This window comes from Chrysochloris asiatica, unplaced genomic scaffold (genome assembly GCF_000296735.1).
Source record: "Chrysochloris asiatica unplaced genomic scaffold, ChrAsi1.0 scaffold00036, whole genome shotgun sequence".
NCBI classification, from domain to species: domain Eukaryota; kingdom Metazoa; phylum Chordata; class Mammalia; order Afrosoricida; family Chrysochloridae; genus Chrysochloris; species Chrysochloris asiatica.
The window spans coordinates 12,037,151-12,057,148 of NW_006408554.1; the positions used below are offsets into that span (position 1 = coordinate 12,037,151).

Below are 19,998 nucleotides of genomic sequence, written 5' to 3' on the forward strand. Positions count from 1 at the left end.
GCTCATTTACCCACAGCACCACACCAGGACTCTAGAAAGATGGTACCACCACCCAAAGCTGATTGAGCAGGGCTGCCATGCCCAAGGAACAAAAGAACAGGGCTGCACAAAGCCATGGGAGCATTATTGCCATTCCAGTGGGCCTAGAAGATAGAGTTGCTACCCCAAAACTAGGTCTCCACCCAGGATCCATAGGACATGGCCCTTGTTTAGAGTCTGAGGACAGGTCTCAGAGAAGACAGAATTATTTTTAAGCCTTGAGAGTGCTGGGTCTTGGACTTGCTTGGTGCCTGGTGTCCCTTCTTTCTGTCTAATTTGTCCTATTTGTAATGGAAATGCCTACCTTGTGCCTAGTCTACCATTCTGCTTTGGAAACAGATAATGTGTAGTCTCAGTTTCACAGGTTCAGAGATTTTTGGCTATACAAAAAAAAGAGAGGACTTTTGCCCAGGAAGGAACATGCATTTTTTTTTTTTTTTTTGATTTAGATGATTCAGAAGATTACATTTTGGCCTTGGAGAGGATTTAAGACTTTTGGGATTATATTATAGGGTAAATGTATTTTGCATGTGGCAAGGACATGAATTTGAAAGGGTCAAAGGGTAGAATATTATGAATTGAATTATATCCCCCCAAAATATGTGTTGTAAATTCCTAACTTTGATGCTCCTGGTTATAATCCTATTTGGGACTGGGTTGTCTTTGTGATGTTTATGAGGCAGGGTTAGTGTATCTTGAGTTAATCTCTTTTGAGATGTAAAACAGTTTAAACAAGCAAGCTAGCAAGCAGAGATGGGGAAGAGATGTCAAGTCACAGAAAGACAACTCAGGAGCAGAAAGAAGCTCAGGAGCAGAAAGAAGCTCAGAGGAACCAACAGAAAGAGCAATGCTCCTGTTAGAGGCAGAGGCCTAAATTCAGACAGCTAACCTCCTAAACAGTGACCAAACAAATGTTGATAAAGCCATCCACTTGTGGTGGTATTTCTATTATAGCAGCACTAGATTATCAAGACACATTGCTTGATAGTTGCCAAATGGTACCCTGAAAACATCCAGACATCCTCAATTGAAAAGCAAGCAGGGTGAGGAGTACCTTGATGAAATCCTTACAAGTAATAACATTCCTTAATGTGCACTATACTGGGAGAAATGGGCAAAAGCAATTCAGTGGGGATCAAGTTACCAGCATCTGGAAGACTAGTGAGGGTTTCCTTTATAGGAATTCTGTGACATGCTATACTTGGAAATAAAAATGAATGCATTTCAAACCCACTTAAAAGTTCCTAGCTTGATTAATCATGATGCTAATGCAGAGGTTCTCTGTGGGGGAAGAGGATATCAGAATAATCCGAGACACTTTTTTCAAAATATACAATGGATGACTCCATGTGATAAGCACTGGACCACAAGGTCCATGATTTCAGCCCGCCAGCTGCTCCGCGGGAGAAAGATGAGACTTTTGTTCCCAAGAAGATTGAAAAGGCCTAGGAAACCTGATGCAGGGTCGCTATGAGTCTGAACTGACTTGAAGGCAGTTAACAACAACTCTCTGCTCATCTCTGGCCAATGGTAGAGAACAAAGAATACACAGAGAGTAGTAATGTGTATATTTCTTAACACTCCCCAGATGGTTCTGCTATGCAGTCCCCAAGTCTCCAGCCCTTCTTCTGCTTGCCCACCACACACTGTTGTATTAGTCTGCTTTCTATAGCAAGCAAAGTGGACACAAGTAATCTGTGGTGATTGAGAACTGTCCAGTGCTCATGGGACCATTTCTAGAAACATTTTCTTGATCTAGTGCTGTTGTTGAGAATACAAAAGAAGTGAGAGCTAAGTACATTGATTTATAAATAAAGAGAATTTATTTTTTAATAAGTTTTATTTTTAATAAATGCTATTTTCTGTAGCATATTTTAAGGAACCCTGGTGTAGTGGGTTATGCTTTTGGGGTGCTAACCTCTAGGGCAACTGTTCAAATCTGCCAGCCACTCAGCAGGAAAGAGATGAGGTTTTCTGCTCCAGTAAAGATTTATAGCCTTGTAGACCCTATACAGGGGGATGAGTAGGAACTGACTTGATGGCACACAACTACCACCACCACCATAGCATATTTTATTACAGGATTAATGTATCTTTTTGTAGAAAATGAAGAAAATCTAAGAAGAAAATTTTGTGTTATATCCATATACAGTGGAACACTGTCAAACGTTAGAAATTGTATTCAAAATAATACATGGTAAAATGCTAACAATACAATATTAAAAAGTGTGACATAAAACTATACAGAAATCCAGTTTTATACTAAACACACAAAAAATGAGTAAGAAGTATACTAAAGTGTTATCACTGATTTGTGGTTGGCAGAAGATGGAATCTTAGTTTTTCTTTGTATTTGTGTATTTTCCAAATATCCTACAATATAAAAATGATTTGTCTAATTTTAAAAATTCAATTTTTAAAAATTTTTAAAGGAGTGAAATGTGAATATATCTGAGATCTTACTTCTTTGAACCAATAGGCCTACTATCTTAGTTGCTCTTATCCTATCTTATGTCCTTGTTGTTGTTGTTAAGTACAGTCGAGTAGTTTCCCACTCACATCAACCCTGCATAGGGTTTCCAAGGCGCAGCTGGTGGGTTGAACCGCCAGCCTTTCGGTCCATTGCTTCTCTTACAGTGCCACATCAGGGCTCCATCTTACATTCTAGAATATAATAATGCTATAAGGAGCTCTGGTAGCATAGTGGTTACGAACCAGGCTGCAAATCTCAGCGTCAGCAGTTCAAAACTACCAGCTGTTCCACAGGAGAAAGATGAGGCTTTCTGCTCCCGTAAAGATTTACAGCCTGGGAAACCCTGTACAGGGTCGCTGTGAGTCGGAACCAACTCCACGGCACATAACAACAACAACAATATATGTGCTTTAAGAATACCACATCATGTATATAAAATTTCTTATTCATCTTAACATGAAATATATTTTGTTTTTTCCTAAGAAAAATAATCACAGTATTATTTAAATCAGTAGGTTGTATGATTTTATTTTTGTTGAGTATAACAACATTTTTTGTTTCTAAAGTAACAGTATAGCTTACATATAACCCTATTTCCTAGTGTGGCACTACTTCTCTAAAGATTTACAGCCTCAGAAACCTTGTACAGGGTCGCTATGGGTCGGAACCGACTCGATGGCACTTAACAACAACAACAAAGTAACAATATAGCTTACATATAACCCTATTTCTTAGTGTGGCACTACTCCTGTAAAGATTTACAGCCTCGGAAACCCTATGCAGGGTCTCTATGAGTCAGAACTGACTCCACAGCACACCACCACCACCACCACCACCACCATTCTTTAGACAAAAAAAGAGACATATATAATAAACATCAATAAAACCTCAACAAAAATTCATAAGTTATGTAAATAAAATACTGAGACAAGAAATTTATCTCAATATATAGTATAACTTAAGTTCATGTGTACTAAAACAGAAGTATGTATTTTTACTTATATATTTGTTTACATTATGTATTACATGTGTATTATAGTCTTAATATATATGCTTTTTCTCTAGAATATCTTGATGGAAAAGAAATTAAAAAAATGGAAAGACAATTCCTAATGAATTGGAAAGCATCCAAAGACGCCAAGAAAATGAGCAAGAAAAGGAACATTCAAAATGAGGATGCAAGCAACTTATACCTAAGTAAGCACGCTGGCATTCATTAGCTGACCATTTCTACTAGGAAAAGGAACATTCTACCCCCCTCAAAAAAGAAAGTCAAGAAATAATGTGTTCTTGTTTACTTTTTCAAAAGCTTTTGTTTTTGTCTTGTTATTTACATGATTATGCATAAAGATAAATATAACTCCTCAGAAATTTTACTTATGACGTTTATGTATAAAAATGGTTATCGCTAACAACAAAAGCCTTGTTTCATTCATGTTGGGTCTGATTCCATCAGATACATATTTTAAGCATAGAGCCATGAGAATGGGGAGAAAATGGTCATTTTATATCTGACAAAAGTCCTTGATATTAGTAAGGTAAATTGTGAAAACTAACTCACATACCAATGTTTAGAAACAATACAAAAATCACATCTTTCCTCAAGATAAAACTGACAGTGTACCAAAAACATACTGAGGCCTATCCTCTACTTACATTCTACCCCCTCCCCAACACCAGCATACATCAATTACATTAAATCCGAGGTTGCATCACAAAGGACACATCAGCCTTTCTTGCCTAATTAATGTGACTTAGTGTGGCACTGTAGGATAAGCTCAGTACTGCAAGGTTGGTTTGAATCACAAGGTCAGTGGTTCAAACTCACCAGTCACTCCTTGGAAAACCTATACTGGGTCACTAGGAGTCAGAATCAACTCTAAGGCACTTAAAAAAACCAACAACAATGTAGTTAAGTGACCTTCCATAATTCTGAAGTCTATAAAGGAACCCTGGATGCACAGTGTTAAAGAGCTTGGCTGCTAATGCAGAGGTTGCTTGTTCTAACCCACCAGCTGCTCTGTGGGAGAAAGATGTGGTGGTCTGCTTCCATAAAGACTTGATGGCGGTGGTGGTATACTGGGGAGTTGGTTCTAACTTATAGCTACCCTATATAGGGCTTCCGAGGCTATAAATCTTTTCTGGAGCAGAAAGCCACATCTTTGCCCATATAATGACTGGTAGATTTATGTTTGTACCCAACTTGTAATCCACTAAGCTGCTAAGACTCCTTGGAAACCATATGGGGCAGTTTGATCCTGTCCAATAGGGACACTAGAACTTGGAATTGACTTAATGGCACTGGGTTTGGTTTTTACAGTCTGTTGTCTATAGCATTGGAATGTGCCTTTTCCACTCTTCTGTAATCGTGTTTGAATGGGGTTGTTAGTTGTTCTGTGCTGTTGGGTGGGTTCTGACTCCATGCACAACAAAACTGAAATCCTGCCTGGTCCTGTACCATCTTCACAACTGTTGTTACATCTGAGCCCATTCTTGTTGCCACTGTGTCAGTCCATCTTGTGGAGGCGTCTTCGTCTCTTTTGCTGACCCTCTACTTTAGCAAGCATAATGTCCTTCTCCAGGAACTGGTCTCTCCAAATAACATGTATGCAGTAGGAGAGATGAAGTCTCACCATTCTTGCTTCTGTGGAGCATTCTGGCTGTGCTTAATTGAAAACAGATTGGTTTGTTCTTCTGGCAGTCCATGGTACTTTTAATATTCTTCTTCAACACCATATTTCAACTGCATCAATTCTTATAGGGTCTTCTTTAGTTACTGTTCAACTTTCACATGCATATAAGACTATTGAAAACACCATGAGTTGGATCAGGTGCACCTTAGTCCTCAGCTGAGATCTTTGATCTTTAAAGAGGTATTTTGCATTAGATTTGCTTAGTACAATACAATATTTCATTTCTTGACTGCTGCTTCTATGAGTGTTGATTATGAATCCAAGAAAAATGAAAAATCGTTTAGTAGAATGGGACTTTCTTACCTGACAACATACTCATTCATGCATCTGTGTTGGCAACATCAGTGTTTTAAGGTCTGCAACTTGTAAAATAGAAAGGAAGTATTTCTCCTCATTTGTTTACCTTGGCTTTGAAGGGCAGAACTTGACCCAGGGAAAGGATTCTAGTATTTAAAATATTTTCAGTAGAACATTAAAGATGCCAAAGCCAAAATGCCAAACCCATTGCCATGAAGTCGATTCTGACTCATAGTGACCCTATGTAGAGTTTCTAAGACTATAAATAGACAAACAGGAATGGACAACCTTATCCTTCTTCCATGGGTGAATGATAGGTTTGAACTGTTGACTTGTGGTTGGAGAATTTCACAGCAATCCTCATGGAAATTTGGAGCCTATTTTAAAAGTAGTGTAGTTTTCTTCATCTGAAAGATTTCAAATATTGTTTCTAATTTGGGGGGCAATTCATTTAATTAATTAATTTTTAACATCTCAAACATAGTTCAACAAAATAATCATTATAACTTAATGCCTTGCCATTTAGAATTTTTAAAGTACTGTGCCATTTAATTTTCTCAATTACATTCTTAGTAATTTCTTTATAATCTAGTTGTATCCCCTATTCAAGATTCAACGATCTTTAAATTTAAAGATTAATTCTTTAAGTGTAAGCATTCAATCTCTAAAGTAATTAAGAATATTATAGTACAGATGTATCATTTTATTCTTTATTGTAGGTTCTGTTATGCTAATTGATCATTTATAAGGGAAAGAACTTGGGCCTAGGAAGTAAAGAGGAGGGGGTGAGAGATATTTCTGCACACTATTGCATTTAATGGAGTCCTGGTGTGGCTCTGTGGGTTAATGTGCTGGGCTACAAAGTCAGTTTGAACCACAAGGTCAAAGGTTCAAGTTCACGAGCTGCTCCTCAGAAACGTTATACAGGATCGCTACAGGTCGGAACTGACTCAATGGCACTTAACAACAACATTGCATTTAAGCCTTACAACCTGCCTGGGGAGGGGAATAATTATTATATCCATTTTGCTGATGAGATAGCTAAAGTGAAAAAATGAAGTAATTTGAATATGGTCACAAGTGTGTGTGTGTATATGTATTTATATATGTTGTTAAGTTCCATTGAGTCAGTTCTGACTCGTAGGGACCCTGTATAGGATTTCTGAGGAGTGGCTGGTAGGTTTGACTTGCTGACCTTGTTAACAGTTCAGTGCACTTCCTATAGCACCATTCCACCAGGACTCTCTCTGTCTGTATATATATATATATATATATATATATATGTGTGTGTGTGTGTGTGTGTGTATAAAATATGTATATATATGTGTGTATGCTGTTAAGTTCCGTCGACTCTTTTCCAACCCATAGTGATCTGGTAAAGGGTTTCCAAGGAGCAGCTGATGAGTTTGAACCTCCAACCTTGCAGTTCAAACAGGCCTTGCAGTCCAGTGCATTAACCCACAGCACCATACCTTACATTAGATTGCAAGGTCAGTTTGAACCACTAGGTCGGTGGTTCAAGCTCAGCAGCCGCTCCTCAGAAACCCTATGGAGGGTCACTCTGAGTCAGAACTGATTCAATGGCACTTTGGCTTTTAGTCAACATTTCAGTGCTGATTGGCTGAATTATGCTGGACTATAAGAACATGGTATCTACGGTTAAAGCGTTTAGTTGCTAACAGAAAGGTTGGCAGTTTGAATACTGGCAATCTTATTCTGAAAAATCAGCCACTGAAAACCCTCTGATACATAAAGGGTCTCCATAAGTTAGAATCTGCTGGATGGTAACTAGTCTTTTGAAAAATAGATATAAGTACAATAAAGTCTGCTTTACTTAGAAATTCACTTTGGTTTGGTGGGAATTTAGGAAAGTTTGAAGATATGTTCAAATGAGATGTATATATAAATTTTTTTTGTAAATAAAAACACCCTACGGAGAAAAATTATAATAAACTTTTAATTATGTTCATTTAAATATATAATAATTATACATAATTTAGGAGCTCTGGTAGCGTAGTGATTATGAATCGGGCTGCGAACCGCAAGGTCAGCAGTTTGAAACTACCAGCTGCTCCACGGGAGAAAGATGAGGCATTCTGCTCCTGTAAAGATTTACAGCCTCGGAAACCCTGTGCAGGGTTGCTATGAGTCGGAACTGACTCCACGGCACACAACAACAACAACATAAATAATTTAAATATAATAGTATAAATATTAAAAGGAGTACAACAGAGTTGTATTCTTTCACCTTACTTATTCAACTTATATGGGCTACTTAACAACAACATATGAAGAAGCACAAGGCATCATTATTAGAGGAAGATTCATTAATAACCTGAGCATGGAGATTATACAACCTTGCTTGCCTAAAGTGCAGACAACTTGAAGCACTTACTGATGAAGGGAAAAGACTACAACCTTCAGTATGGATTACACCTGAACATAAAGGAAATGAAAATCCTTACAACTGGACTAATAATCACGATAAATGGTGAAGAAGTTTAAATTGTTGAGGATTTCATTCTTCTTGAATCAACAATCATGGAAGCAGCAATCAAGAAATCAAACACCTTATTGCAGACCTGGTGTAGCACTGACGCGGGCAAGGTCAGTTTGAACCACAAGGTGGGTTCAAGCTCACCAGCTGCTCCTTGGAACCCTATACAGGGTCGCTATGAGTCGGAAATGACTCAATGGCACCTAACAACAACAACATTGCACTTGGGCAAACTTGCTATACTGGGCCTCTCTAAAGTGCTAATGTCCTGGTATGACGCTGTGGGTTAATGCACTGGATTGCAAAGTCGGTTTGAACCTCAAGGTCGGCACTTAAAGCTCACCAGCTGCTCCTCAGAAACCCTATACAGGGTCACTATGAGTCAGAACTGACTTGATGGCACTTAACAACAATAACAAAGTGCTAAAAAGCAAAGATGTCACCTTGAGAACTAAGGTGTGTCTGACCCAAGCTAGGATCTCTTTCATTGTCTCATATGCATGTGAAGGAAGCAGTGGCTCCATAGGATAAGCACTAGACTGCGAACCACAAAGTCCGCAGTTCGAGGCGCCAGCCACTCCTCAGCAGAAGATGAGAATTTCTGTTCCAGAGATTTTTAAAGCCAGAGGTTAACAACAACAAATGCATGTGAAAGCTGGACAAGGAAAATGAAGACTGAAGAATCGACTCATACAAATTATGGTACTGGCGAACATAACTGAATATACCATGGACTGCCGGAGTCTTAGTATGGTGTTGTGGGATAAAGTACTGGACGACAAGGTCGATTTGAACCACAGGATCAGTGGCTCAAACTCATCAGTCGTTCAGGGGAAACCCAATACAGGGTCGCTAATGAATTGGAACTGACTCAAAGATACTTAACAACAACAAAAACAATGACAACCAGAAAAATGCAAATATGTCTTGGAGGAAATACAGTCACAAAGCAAGGATGGCAAGTACATCCTGCTTACTTTAGATATATCATCCAGAGAGAGCAATCTGGGAGAAAGACGTTATGCTTAGTAGAGGGTCAGATCTAACAAGGAAGACCCTCCACAGATGGGTGGCACAGTGGCTACAATTGGCTCATGTGATGACTGTGAGTATAGCACAGGACCAGACACCGTTTCCTTCTGTTGTGCATAAAATCATTATGACTTGGAGCTGACTCGATGACTCATAACAAGAATAGCAATTCAAATATAAAAGATTATATAAATTGCTACAGTTATATAAGCTGTCTTTAAACTTTTTACATCATTCGTCTCATATATTGTTTGTCCTTTTGTAATTGACTAATTTCATTCAGCATAATGTCCTCCAGGTTCAACCATGTTGTGAGATGTTTCACAGATTCATCATCATTCTGAAATGTTTTGTAGTATTTCATTGTGTGTACGTAACGTTTGTTTAAGCATTGGACTACCAACCACAAGGTCCCTGATTTTAACCCACCAGCTACTCCACAGGAGAAGGATGAGGCTCTCTGCTCCCACAAAGATTTAAAGCCTCAGAAACACTATACAGGGTCACTCGACAGCACTTAACAACAACAACATATATGCATATCTTTCAGCATTTACTTTTTTCGTGCTTTTGTAGGTACATTCATTTATTCATTTGATAAACATTTACTGAGCTCCTTAGATGTGCCCAGATTGTATAGAATAAAACACTCCCCACTCAAAAGGAAATCACTTCTGAAAAGGGAAGAGGGTCTATAAACAGGTAAATGATATGGAATGTGAGTGCTAAAATACAGGTGAGAGCATATTTCATAAACTATGGGCGACAACTCTATCTCCAAACAGTTAAACACTAGAAAAACGTATTGACTCAGAACAGCTATATCAGAGTGGGCACATCCATTTTGTCCACGAAAGTTGACTATAAACTTAACTGCAGAGGTTTTTAGGTATGAGACTCTAATATTTTATCTTGGATTGTAGTTTTAGTATTGGTTTTACTGAGTATCTATTTGGCTTTTGCTTAACTCCATTTCGTAAAATGTATCTTAGATATTCTAATGTTATACTGATGCTATTGTCACAATCTAGTTATTAGTTTCAAAACAGAATGTTCTCAATTCTTTCTATACTACAGATAACTTTGAAACAATGCATCACATAGTTCCTGTTTACTACCCACAGGTGGGTAAGCCAAAATTAGTTTTTTTCTCTGAAATACAAAGATTTCTTCCAAATGGAAATGCTTCTCCAGAAACATCCCAAGAGGATACAAAGACCAATGTTACTGAAGAAATGCGGTAGGTTCTTTCTAATATTCATGCGTCTTATCTCTTGTGGTGTGAGGAGACATCCTCATTGTCAACAACAAGGAAAAGAGGCCCTACATTTGATCTGTTTCCAAGTTCTCGGTTTTCACTCCTTTTTGGGCAACCCCCTCAAAACAAACAAACAAACAAACAAAAACAGACAAAGTTGCAACATTCCTGGTAGACTTGAGTGGTCACAGAGTTGCAATGGGAAGCGTTAGACTAGACACATCCATTGAGATAGGACAAGTGACTACAGGAAGTCCCACAAACAGGTAAAGATGTCTGGGTAATCAGGGATCATATCAAAGGAGCCCAGGAGCAGACAATGAATAACAGTTCTAAAAGTCAGGTGGTCTTTACCTGAGAAGCTCAGTTGATGCCCCAGCCAGTGGGTGACCCAGTGCAGTGAGGGTATCTGGGGGCAGATGGAGGGAGGAACCTGGAGGATCACAAAGAGAGACTGCTGTCTTAACTTGGTGTCCCTGAAGGACACCATATTTTCATTAAATTTTCAAAGGGGTTTATGACCCAAAAAGGCTTAATAATCACTCTCCTAAACTAACCAAAAAGGTTAATGGTTTGAATCCACCCTTAGATGCCTCAGAAGGCAAACCTGGTGATCTGCTTATGAAAGGCCATAACCCTGAAAACACCAGGGGGCAGTTCTACTCTGCTTGCATAGGGTCTCCAGGAGTCTGAACTGACTGGATGGAAACTAACATCATCCGAAACCTTGAGAATATAAATAATTTAGCTCCATATGAATAGGTTCTAAACTACCTGAAGATTGCCATTTAGTTTTAAAAGGATGATATACTCAACATTGAAAGACGAAGCATACCCAAAAAGAACTTCATTTCTCTATAAAACATAAACCCCAAAACCAGGTAGCATTGAGCCAGACCCAGCTCCTGATGACTCTGTGTGTTACAAAGCATCACTGCACTTCATAGAAGTTTCACGGTTATGACTCTTCAGAAACTCATAATCTAGGCCTTTCTTTCAAGACACCTCTGGGCAGGTTGGAATTTCCAACTTTTCAATGAGCAGTTCAGCACTTTAACGTTTGCCCCTGATCTCAAAGATCTTGCAACAACCTGTTGCCACCAAGTTGATTTTGACTCATAGTGACCCTGTAGGACACAGTAGAATTACCCCATACAAATTGGACTGCTAGTTTCACGGTCAGCAGTTAAAAACTACCAGTTGTTGCATAGGAGAAAGATGATGCTTTCTGGTCCCATAAAGATTTACAGCCTCAGAAACCCTGTACAGGGTCACTATGGGTTGGAACTGACTCCATGGCATATAACAACAATCTTTCCAGAAACAGATTGCCACATTTCTCTCCTGCAGAATGTCTAGCAGATCGGAACTGCCAACTTTTCAGCTAACACTTGAGTGCTTAACCACTGTGCCACCATGGCTCCTTTGCAACAGAAGTCTTGTTAAGTGCCCTCCAGTCCACTCCAACTCATAGGGACCTTGTACAGTGTTTCTGAGGAAAGGATAGTGGGTTTAAACTGCCAAGCTTGCAATTAGCAGTCCAGTGCTTACCCTACAGCACCACACCAGGACTCCTTGCAGCAAACTAGTTGGGTGTCAAATGTAAGAGTGCTGCATTGTGTGATAAGTGCTAAGGGTGTAATAAACCAGATTCTAAAACATCCTATCAATTTTTTATTCAATTTATTTTTTCACTGATATTATGATTAATGCTCTATTGATCTTTCCAGTCATACCATACTAATCATTACAATGTGATGAAAGACAATAGCATATTTTATTGAGAAAGTAATCAGAGACAGTGGACATACTTTGGAATAGGTTAAGTTTCTTTTTCCCAGAAGTGCTGGCTGGAAGGTACATGGGTTTATCACTAAATCAAGGATGAAGCCCACCTGAAAAGCACTGTTGCTCTTTCTTACCCCACACCCTGCAGAATGGCTAAGGTTTGCTGAGATGGAGGCAGAGGGGAGACACGGTCGTCCTGTAAGTCAGAGAAATTCTGTACTGGGGGAAAGGAGAAAGGATATATAGGAGTCCTGATTTTGTCTTGTCTCCCAACCATGTACAATAAAGTAGTGGGTGAGAATCTGATATATTGTTTATGTCCACTGTCAAAGCCATAGCCAGCATGTCCACATTGTTGTTGTTAGGTGTTGTTGAGTCATTTCTGACTAATTGTGACCCTTTGTACAACAGAACAAAACACTGCCTGGTCCTATGCCATCCTTGCAATCTTTGTTTGAGACTATTGTTGTGGTCGCTGTGCCAGTCCATCTCATTGAGGGTCTTCCTCTTGCTTCACTAACCAAGTATGAGGTCCTTTTTCAGAGACAGGTCCCTCCTGATAATATGTCCAAAGTAAGTGAGATAAAGTCTCCCTATGCTCCTTTCTCAGGAGCATTCTGGCTGTACTTCCTCCACAACTGATTTATTTGTTCTTCTTGCAGTCCATGATATATTCAATATTCTTCACCAACGCCATAATTCAAAGGCATCAATCTTCTTATTCATTGTCCAGTTTTCAGATGCATAAGAGATGATTGACAATATTATGGCTTGCGTAAAGTGCACCTCAGTCCTCAAAGAGATAGCTTTGCTTTTGAACACTTTAAAGAGATGTCTTGCAGCAGATCTGCCCAATGCTTTCTTGATTGCTGCCTCCGTGAGCGTGGATTGTGAATCCAAGTAAAATGAAATCCTTGACAGATTTAATCTTTTCTCCATTTATTATGATGTTGCTTATTGGTCCAGTTGTGAGAATTTTTGTTTTCTTTATATTAATGTATAATCTTTGTCTTTGATCTTCATCACTAAGTGCTACAAGTAAGTGTTTCAAGTCCTCTTTACTTTCAGCAAGCAAAGTTGTGTTATCTGCATATCACAGGTTTTTAATGAGTTTTCCTAATCCTGAAAACATATTCTTCTTCATGTAGTCCAGTTTCTCAGATTATTTGCTCAGCATACAGACTGAATAACTATAATGAAAGCCCTGACACATACCCACCCTGATTTTCAACCATGCAGTATCCCCTGTTTCGTTCAAAGTACTGCCTCTTCGTGTATATACAGATTCCACATGAGCACAATGAATCATTCAGGAACTCCCATTATCCACAATGTTATCTATACTTTGTTATGATCCATGCAGTCAAGTGCCTTTGCATAGTCAACAAAACACAAGTAAACAGCCAAGATCCATTTGTCATCAATAATGTTATCCCTTGTTCCACATCTTCTTCTGAGTCCAGCTAGAATTTCTGTCATATTGCTGCAATCTTTTTTTTTCACTTATCTTCAGCAAAATTTTACTTGCATGTGATATTAATGATATTGTTCAATAATTCTGCATTCTTTTGGATCATCTGTTTTCAAAAGGGCATAAATATGAATGTCTTCCAGTCAGTTGGCCTGGTAGCTTATCTTCTAAATTTGTTGCCTGAAATGAGTAAGTGCTTCCAGTAGTGTATCCCTTTGTTGAAAGATCTCAATTGGTATTCCATCAATTCCTGAGTCTTGTTTTTCATCAGTGCCTTTAGTGAAGCTTTTTTTAACACCATTGGTTCTTGATTATATACTACCACCTGAAATGATTGAACATTGACCAGTTCTTTATGGTACTGTGACTCTTTGTATTCCTTCTAACTTCTTTTGATGCTTCCTGCTGTTTGATGCAAAATACTGTTCAGTATTTTCCTGTTGCTGTTGTTATGTGCCGTCAATGACTGGTGGATTTGAACCACTGATCTTGTGGTTAGCAGTCCAGTGTTTATCCTATAGCGTCATACCAGGACTCAATTTTGCCCATTGTTGTTGTTGTTAAGTACCATCAAATTGGTTCTTACTCAGAGCCACCCTGTGGTTTTGCTCATAGAATCCTTCAATGTTTCAGTTTAAGGATTGAATTTTTTTCTTCAGTTCTTTCAACTTGAGAATGCCTAGCATGTTCTTCCTTATTGGTTTTCCAACTCTAGGTCTTTGTACATTTCTTTATAATACTTCACTTGGTGTTCTCGACTGCCCTTTGAAATCTGTTCAGTTCTTTCGCTTCATTTTTTTTCCCCATTTACTTTAGCTTTCTGCATCTAGGAGCTAGTTTCAGAATCTCTTCTGACATCTATTTTGGCCTTTTCTTTCTTTCCTGTCTTTTAATGACCCTTTGATTTCCTCATGTATGATGTTCTTGTGTCATCTGGTCTTTGATCATTAATGTACAATGCATCAAATCTATTCTTGAACTGGTCTCTAAATTCAGGCGGAATATATTCAAGATCATATTTTGAATCTCGTGGACTTGTTTTAATTTTTTTCAGCTTCAACTTAAATTTGCATAGCATAGTCTATTCTGCAGTTGGCCCCTGGCCTTGTTCTGATGGATGATTCTGAATTTCTCTATCATTTCTTTCCAAAAATGTAATTGATTCCATCCAATGAAGTCTACGTATATAGCCACCATTTATGTGTAGAAAAAAGGTATTTGCAGCCAATAAGTTATTGGTTTTGCAAAATTCTATCATTCAATCTCTGATGTTATCTCTATTACCAAGTGTAAAAAAATCTTCAATTTTTTCATCTTTAGAATTAATGGTTGGTACATACATTTGAATAATAGGCATCACTAGTCTTCCTTGTTGTGTGCTATTGAGTAGGTTCTGAATCGTAACCACCTTGTATAGGGTTTCTAAGAGCAGCTGGTGGATCTTCCTTGTAGTTATATGGATTTTATCCTGATGTGGCACTGTAGGATCAGCACTGAACTGCAAACCACAAGATTGGTACCTGCTGCTCCTTGGAAACCACCTGCTGCTCCTTGGAAACCCTATACAGGGTCACTATGAGTTGGAACTGACTCAACAACACTTAACAACAACAACTGTGTTGTAATTCGGAATATATCTTGAAATGTTCTTTTTTATGATGAAGGTGACACTATTCCTTTTCAATTTGTCAGTCCCGGCATAGTAGACGATTGTTCAATTCAGAAGGCCCCAAACTAGTCCATTCCAGCTCACTTATGCCTAGATTTGGATCTTTATGCATTCCATTTCATTTTTTATAAGTTCCTAGATTCATAATTTATACATGCTACATTCATTATTAATTACTATAATTATTAATGGATGTTTGCAGCTGTTTGTTCTCATTTTGACCATGTTACATCAACAAATGAAGGTCCCAAAAGCTTTACTCCAGCCACATCATTAAGACCAACTCTATTTTGAGGAGGCAGGTCTTCCCAAGTCATATTTGTAGTTCCTCCCAACCTGAGGGGCTCATCTTTCAGCACTATATCAGACGCTTATAAGGTTTTCACTGGACTATTTTTTTAAGTAGTAGAATACCACCAGGTCCTTCTTCCTAGTCTAACTTAGTCTAGAAGCTCTGCTGAAACCTATCCACTATGGGGGACCCTGATGGTATTTGAAATATCATGGCATAGCTTCCAGTATCACAGCAGCATGCAAGTCACCACAGTTCAACAAACTGACCGAGAGCAGTGGAGCTTGTGCACAGCATCCCCATAAGAACTGGTGTCAGTTCCCACAACAGTGTTCCTGAATTTTGTTTCTTTGAAAGGTCTTACTAGTATACCATCAAGTTGGAAAAAAAAGAATAAAATGTACCATGTCAGAAAACAATGTTGCTGAATTCTATGTGCTGCCATATGATTGATTTTGATCAATTTTGAGCTGTGGTACACACTATACATTCTATAGCCCCAAGCAAAGCTCTTAATCACTAAGACTGCACTGGTGAAACAGCAAATCAATCACTCTGCCCTCATTTACCCAACTAAGAACACTGAATTCAGAGCGAATGCATCTGCATGCATATACCATACTATGCTCTTCTGGCTAAACAAGCATTACTTCCTTTATATTTTTATATGTGTACTGCAAAGACAGACTGCCCTAAACAAAGCCAGCATGATAGAGGAGTTCCTATAAGAAAATATAGAATGTCCTGCTTCCACACTGCCAGTGAAGTCAATTATGATTAATCCAGAGTTTTGAAAAACAAAAATCAAGACCATAAACATTTTCTTTTAAATGCTTTTATTTCTTCAGTGATCAGGCAAGTTACAGAATTGTTTTGGTATCTGATTAGTGGCTACCTATCTTTAATTAAAGGTGACCAAATACATTATAATCTTTATATAGGTTTTTAGGGTATACTTATTGCTAATATTTTACCACTTTAACATAAAACTGAGAGATGATGAGAATAAAGTTGGAAAGTCAGTCAAGTGTTAAAAGCAGAATACCCACTTGAAACAATAGATTTTTAGTTTCCAGAAAGTAGATTAAAGCAGTTCTTTCCTTAATTACTTTTAGTGCAAGAATGAGATGGGAGCAGCAGAGGTATCCCCTACAGTATCCAGCAAGCCTGCTCAGAGGTGGGGTGTAGCTGAGAGTGCCCCACACTAATTTAGGGGTGCTTGCCTACTACAGTAGAACACAGTGAAGCAACATCTGTCTACAGACAGGGGAATGTTTTCCACTTCTTTTATAAATGCGTGCAGTCTGTGCTCATGTATATTTACACAAGCTGGCTTTTCCTACAGGGAGGAAAAAGGCAGACTCATTGACGTTGTTTTTGACCCTCAAACTGAACTTGATACTATCAATGTACACTTTAATTAAAGATTAGGTCAAAAGTATTTTCTCTTTAAGAGCTGATTCTGAACAAATGCCCTCAGTGTTTAATTAAAAATCATCTGTGGTATTAAACAAACAAAAAAAGGTACACATTATTGCTTCTTTCTGTGTTTGTCACAAGTAAATACTTCTGACAGATGCTTCCTCTCTTTTAAACAGGCTAGGGGGTGCTTGAGCCTTAGTCATTGAAAAGTCGACATTAAATATATTTATATATTGCAAATAAGATCTAGTGAGAACACTGTACAGCACTGTGCAATGAAAAAGGCAAATTGCTATTTGATTATTTAATTATCTTTCAAGTCCAAGCAATGTTAATCAAGCAGATCCATCTCTTTTGTTAATGTAAAAATAATCATTTTCTAGCTGGATTAGAATGCCTTCGTTTCAGATATCCTTATGGAATGTGAATCTTTAGGACTCATAATTCACAGGGGATGTTCACTGTGCACTATTTTAACTATTTCCAACATAATTTTTGTTAGAAAAGTCCCTGGGTGGTGCAAGTGGTTAGCACACTTGGCTGCTAACCAAAAGGTTAGAGGTCATAGTCTACCCAGAGGTGCTTCAGATGAAAGCACTGGCAAGCTATTTCAGAAAAATGAGCCATTGAAAATTCTATGGAGCTGTACAGTTGTACTCTGACACACATGAGATCATCATGAGTTGGAATCGACTCCACAGTAACTGTTTTTATTGTTGGTATTAGAACATGGAAACAATTAAGTTTCTTTGAATTAAAAAAGTGAATTTTAATAACAGTAAAAATAACTTGCCTTCAATGCTGTTATGTTTGAACAGTTGTGAAAATAACAAATATCCTGTGTGCTTCAAAAGTTTAAAAAGCTCAATACTTTTAGTCTCACAACTTCAAAATGATCTTATATAAACTTACTCATAAATCTTGAAATACATTTAATTTTATTCATTAAACCTAACCCCAGTTATTTCATTGTATATGCAAAATAAACTTACACAATATCAGTAATGTAGATATAATACAAAGATTTTGATTTTCAGTTTCCAATCCTTTTGAAATTAATTTCTCCCACCCCCCAAAAAAGGAATACTGAAAAACAACATAAAGATTTTCCACTTATTGTTGTTGTTGAGTGCCGTTGAGTTGGTTCCAATGCATAGCGAGATCCTGTATAGGGTTTCCAAGGACTGGCTGGTGAGCCTGAATTGCTGACCTTGTAGTTCAAACTGACTTTGCAGTCCAGCTTATTAACCCATCACGCCACAATTAGGGCTTCAAAAAGCTAGTGGGAAATTCCATTATCTTTGCATTCTATTTGTCCACAAACTTTGTGAAGTCCTCTCTACTTTACAACAACAAAACAAACCAAAAAAAAAAAAAAAGGAGAGAGCAGTTACTTATACACCAAAAACACCTCACGGATTTAATTCCATGATTTGGAGGTTTCATGACTTCATAATTCCATGATATATGGAGGTATCATGGTTTCATGGGGCATCCCAGTTTAATTGACCTAATAATTTGTTTAGTGTTTTTGTTCTACCTCCTAGTCTAGTGCATAGTGCTGGGAGTTTAGAGATGTCAGCTTGAGGACTAGGGTGCACCTGACCCAGGCCATTGTGTTTTCAATAGCCTCATATGGATGCGAAAGCTGGACAGTGAATAAGGAGGATCGTAGAAGAATTGATGCCTTTGAGTTGTGGTGTTGGAGGAGAGTACTGAAAGTGCCATGGAGTGCCAAAAGAACCAATAAATCTGTTTTGGAGGAAGTGCAGCCAGAGTGCTCCTTGGAGGCCAGGATGGCTAAACTTCGTGTTTCCTACTTTGGACATATTGTCCGGAGGAAACAATCGCTGGAGAAGGATGTCATGCTGGGTAGGGTGGAGGGTCAGAGAAAAAGAGGAAGACCCCCAACGAGATGGATCAGCCAGGTGGCATCATTGATGGACTCGGGTGTGGCAGCGGTAGTGAGGTTGGCCCAGGATCGGACATTGTTTCGTTCTGCTGTGCATGGGGTCGCTATGAGTCAGTTCCGACTTGATGGCACCTGACAACAACAACAAAGATAGAAAAATTGGTCTCTCTTTGCCTGGAGCAACAGAGAAAGAAAACTTCAGGACTAGCAGGAGAAGATAGAATGTTTGTCTAATTGCCTCCATGAACAACTGTTTTCTCTGCCATGAGACCAGAACTGGATGGAGCCTGGCTACCATTACTTAACATTTTGGTTAAAGATTCTATCAAAAAAAATCCGATTGAAAGTGAGAGAACAAAGAAAATGATTTCAGATTCTCATAGAATCCAGTTTTATGGAACCATAGAGGCTGGATGAACACCTGAAATTGTAACCATGAGAAAGTCTTTAAACCTTAAACCAAAATGTCTCCCTAAAGTTTTATTAAAACGAAACAATAGTTTGGTGGTGTGGTGGTTGGTGGTTGGTTGTTATGCTGTGGAGTCAGTTCCAACTCATAGTGACCCTGTACAGGGTTTCCAAGGCTGTAAATCTTTATGGGGACAGAAAGTCTCTTCTTTTTCCCATGGAACAGCTGGTAGTTTCAAACTGCTGACCTTGAGGTAAGCAGCCCTATTCATAACCACCATGCTACCAGAGTTTAATTAGTAAAAAATGTCTGCCTTGAGAATTGTGCTTTTTAAAGATGCATGTGGGATCAAATTGACAGTAGCAACTCAAAAGATTAGATCGGAAACTTAGCAGGGCAGTGAGTTTATTTAAATAAAGGGAGAAACAGCTGGAAGAATGTAATCAATGTCACTGAATTGTATAAGCAGAAATTGTTGACTTGGTATATGTTCTGCAATATATAATCCCAGCAATAAAAATAAATTATGTATTTTTAAGTTATGTAAAACCTAGCTCAGAAGAATCATGTAGCTATTGTCCATTTAAGAATATGTCTATACTTTGAAAACAAAATCTTCATTGGTGGTGGTGGTTGTGTACCTCTGAGTTGTGTGCCACCAACTCATAGCGACCTTGTATAAGGTTTCTGGTAGATTTGAACTGTGGAACCTTGCAGTTTGGCAGCCCAGTTTGTAATCCACTACT

The 19,998-nt window shown here is 38.3% G+C and overlaps 1 protein-coding gene across 1 annotated transcript in view; it reads left to right on the forward strand.

Moving 5' to 3' along the window:
• PPP1R42 (protein phosphatase 1, regulatory subunit 42) overlaps nucleotides 1-19,998 on the forward strand; it is a 63,999-nt gene that overhangs the window by 37,787 nt on the left and 6,214 nt on the right. The window contains exons 6-7 of the mRNA XM_006860075.1: nucleotides 3,578-3,709; nucleotides 10,109-10,271. Of these exons, the coding sequence (XP_006860137.1) occupies nucleotides 3,578-3,709; nucleotides 10,109-10,271 (295 nt within the window). The remainder of the gene's footprint in view (nucleotides 1-3,577; nucleotides 3,710-10,108; nucleotides 10,272-19,998) is intronic.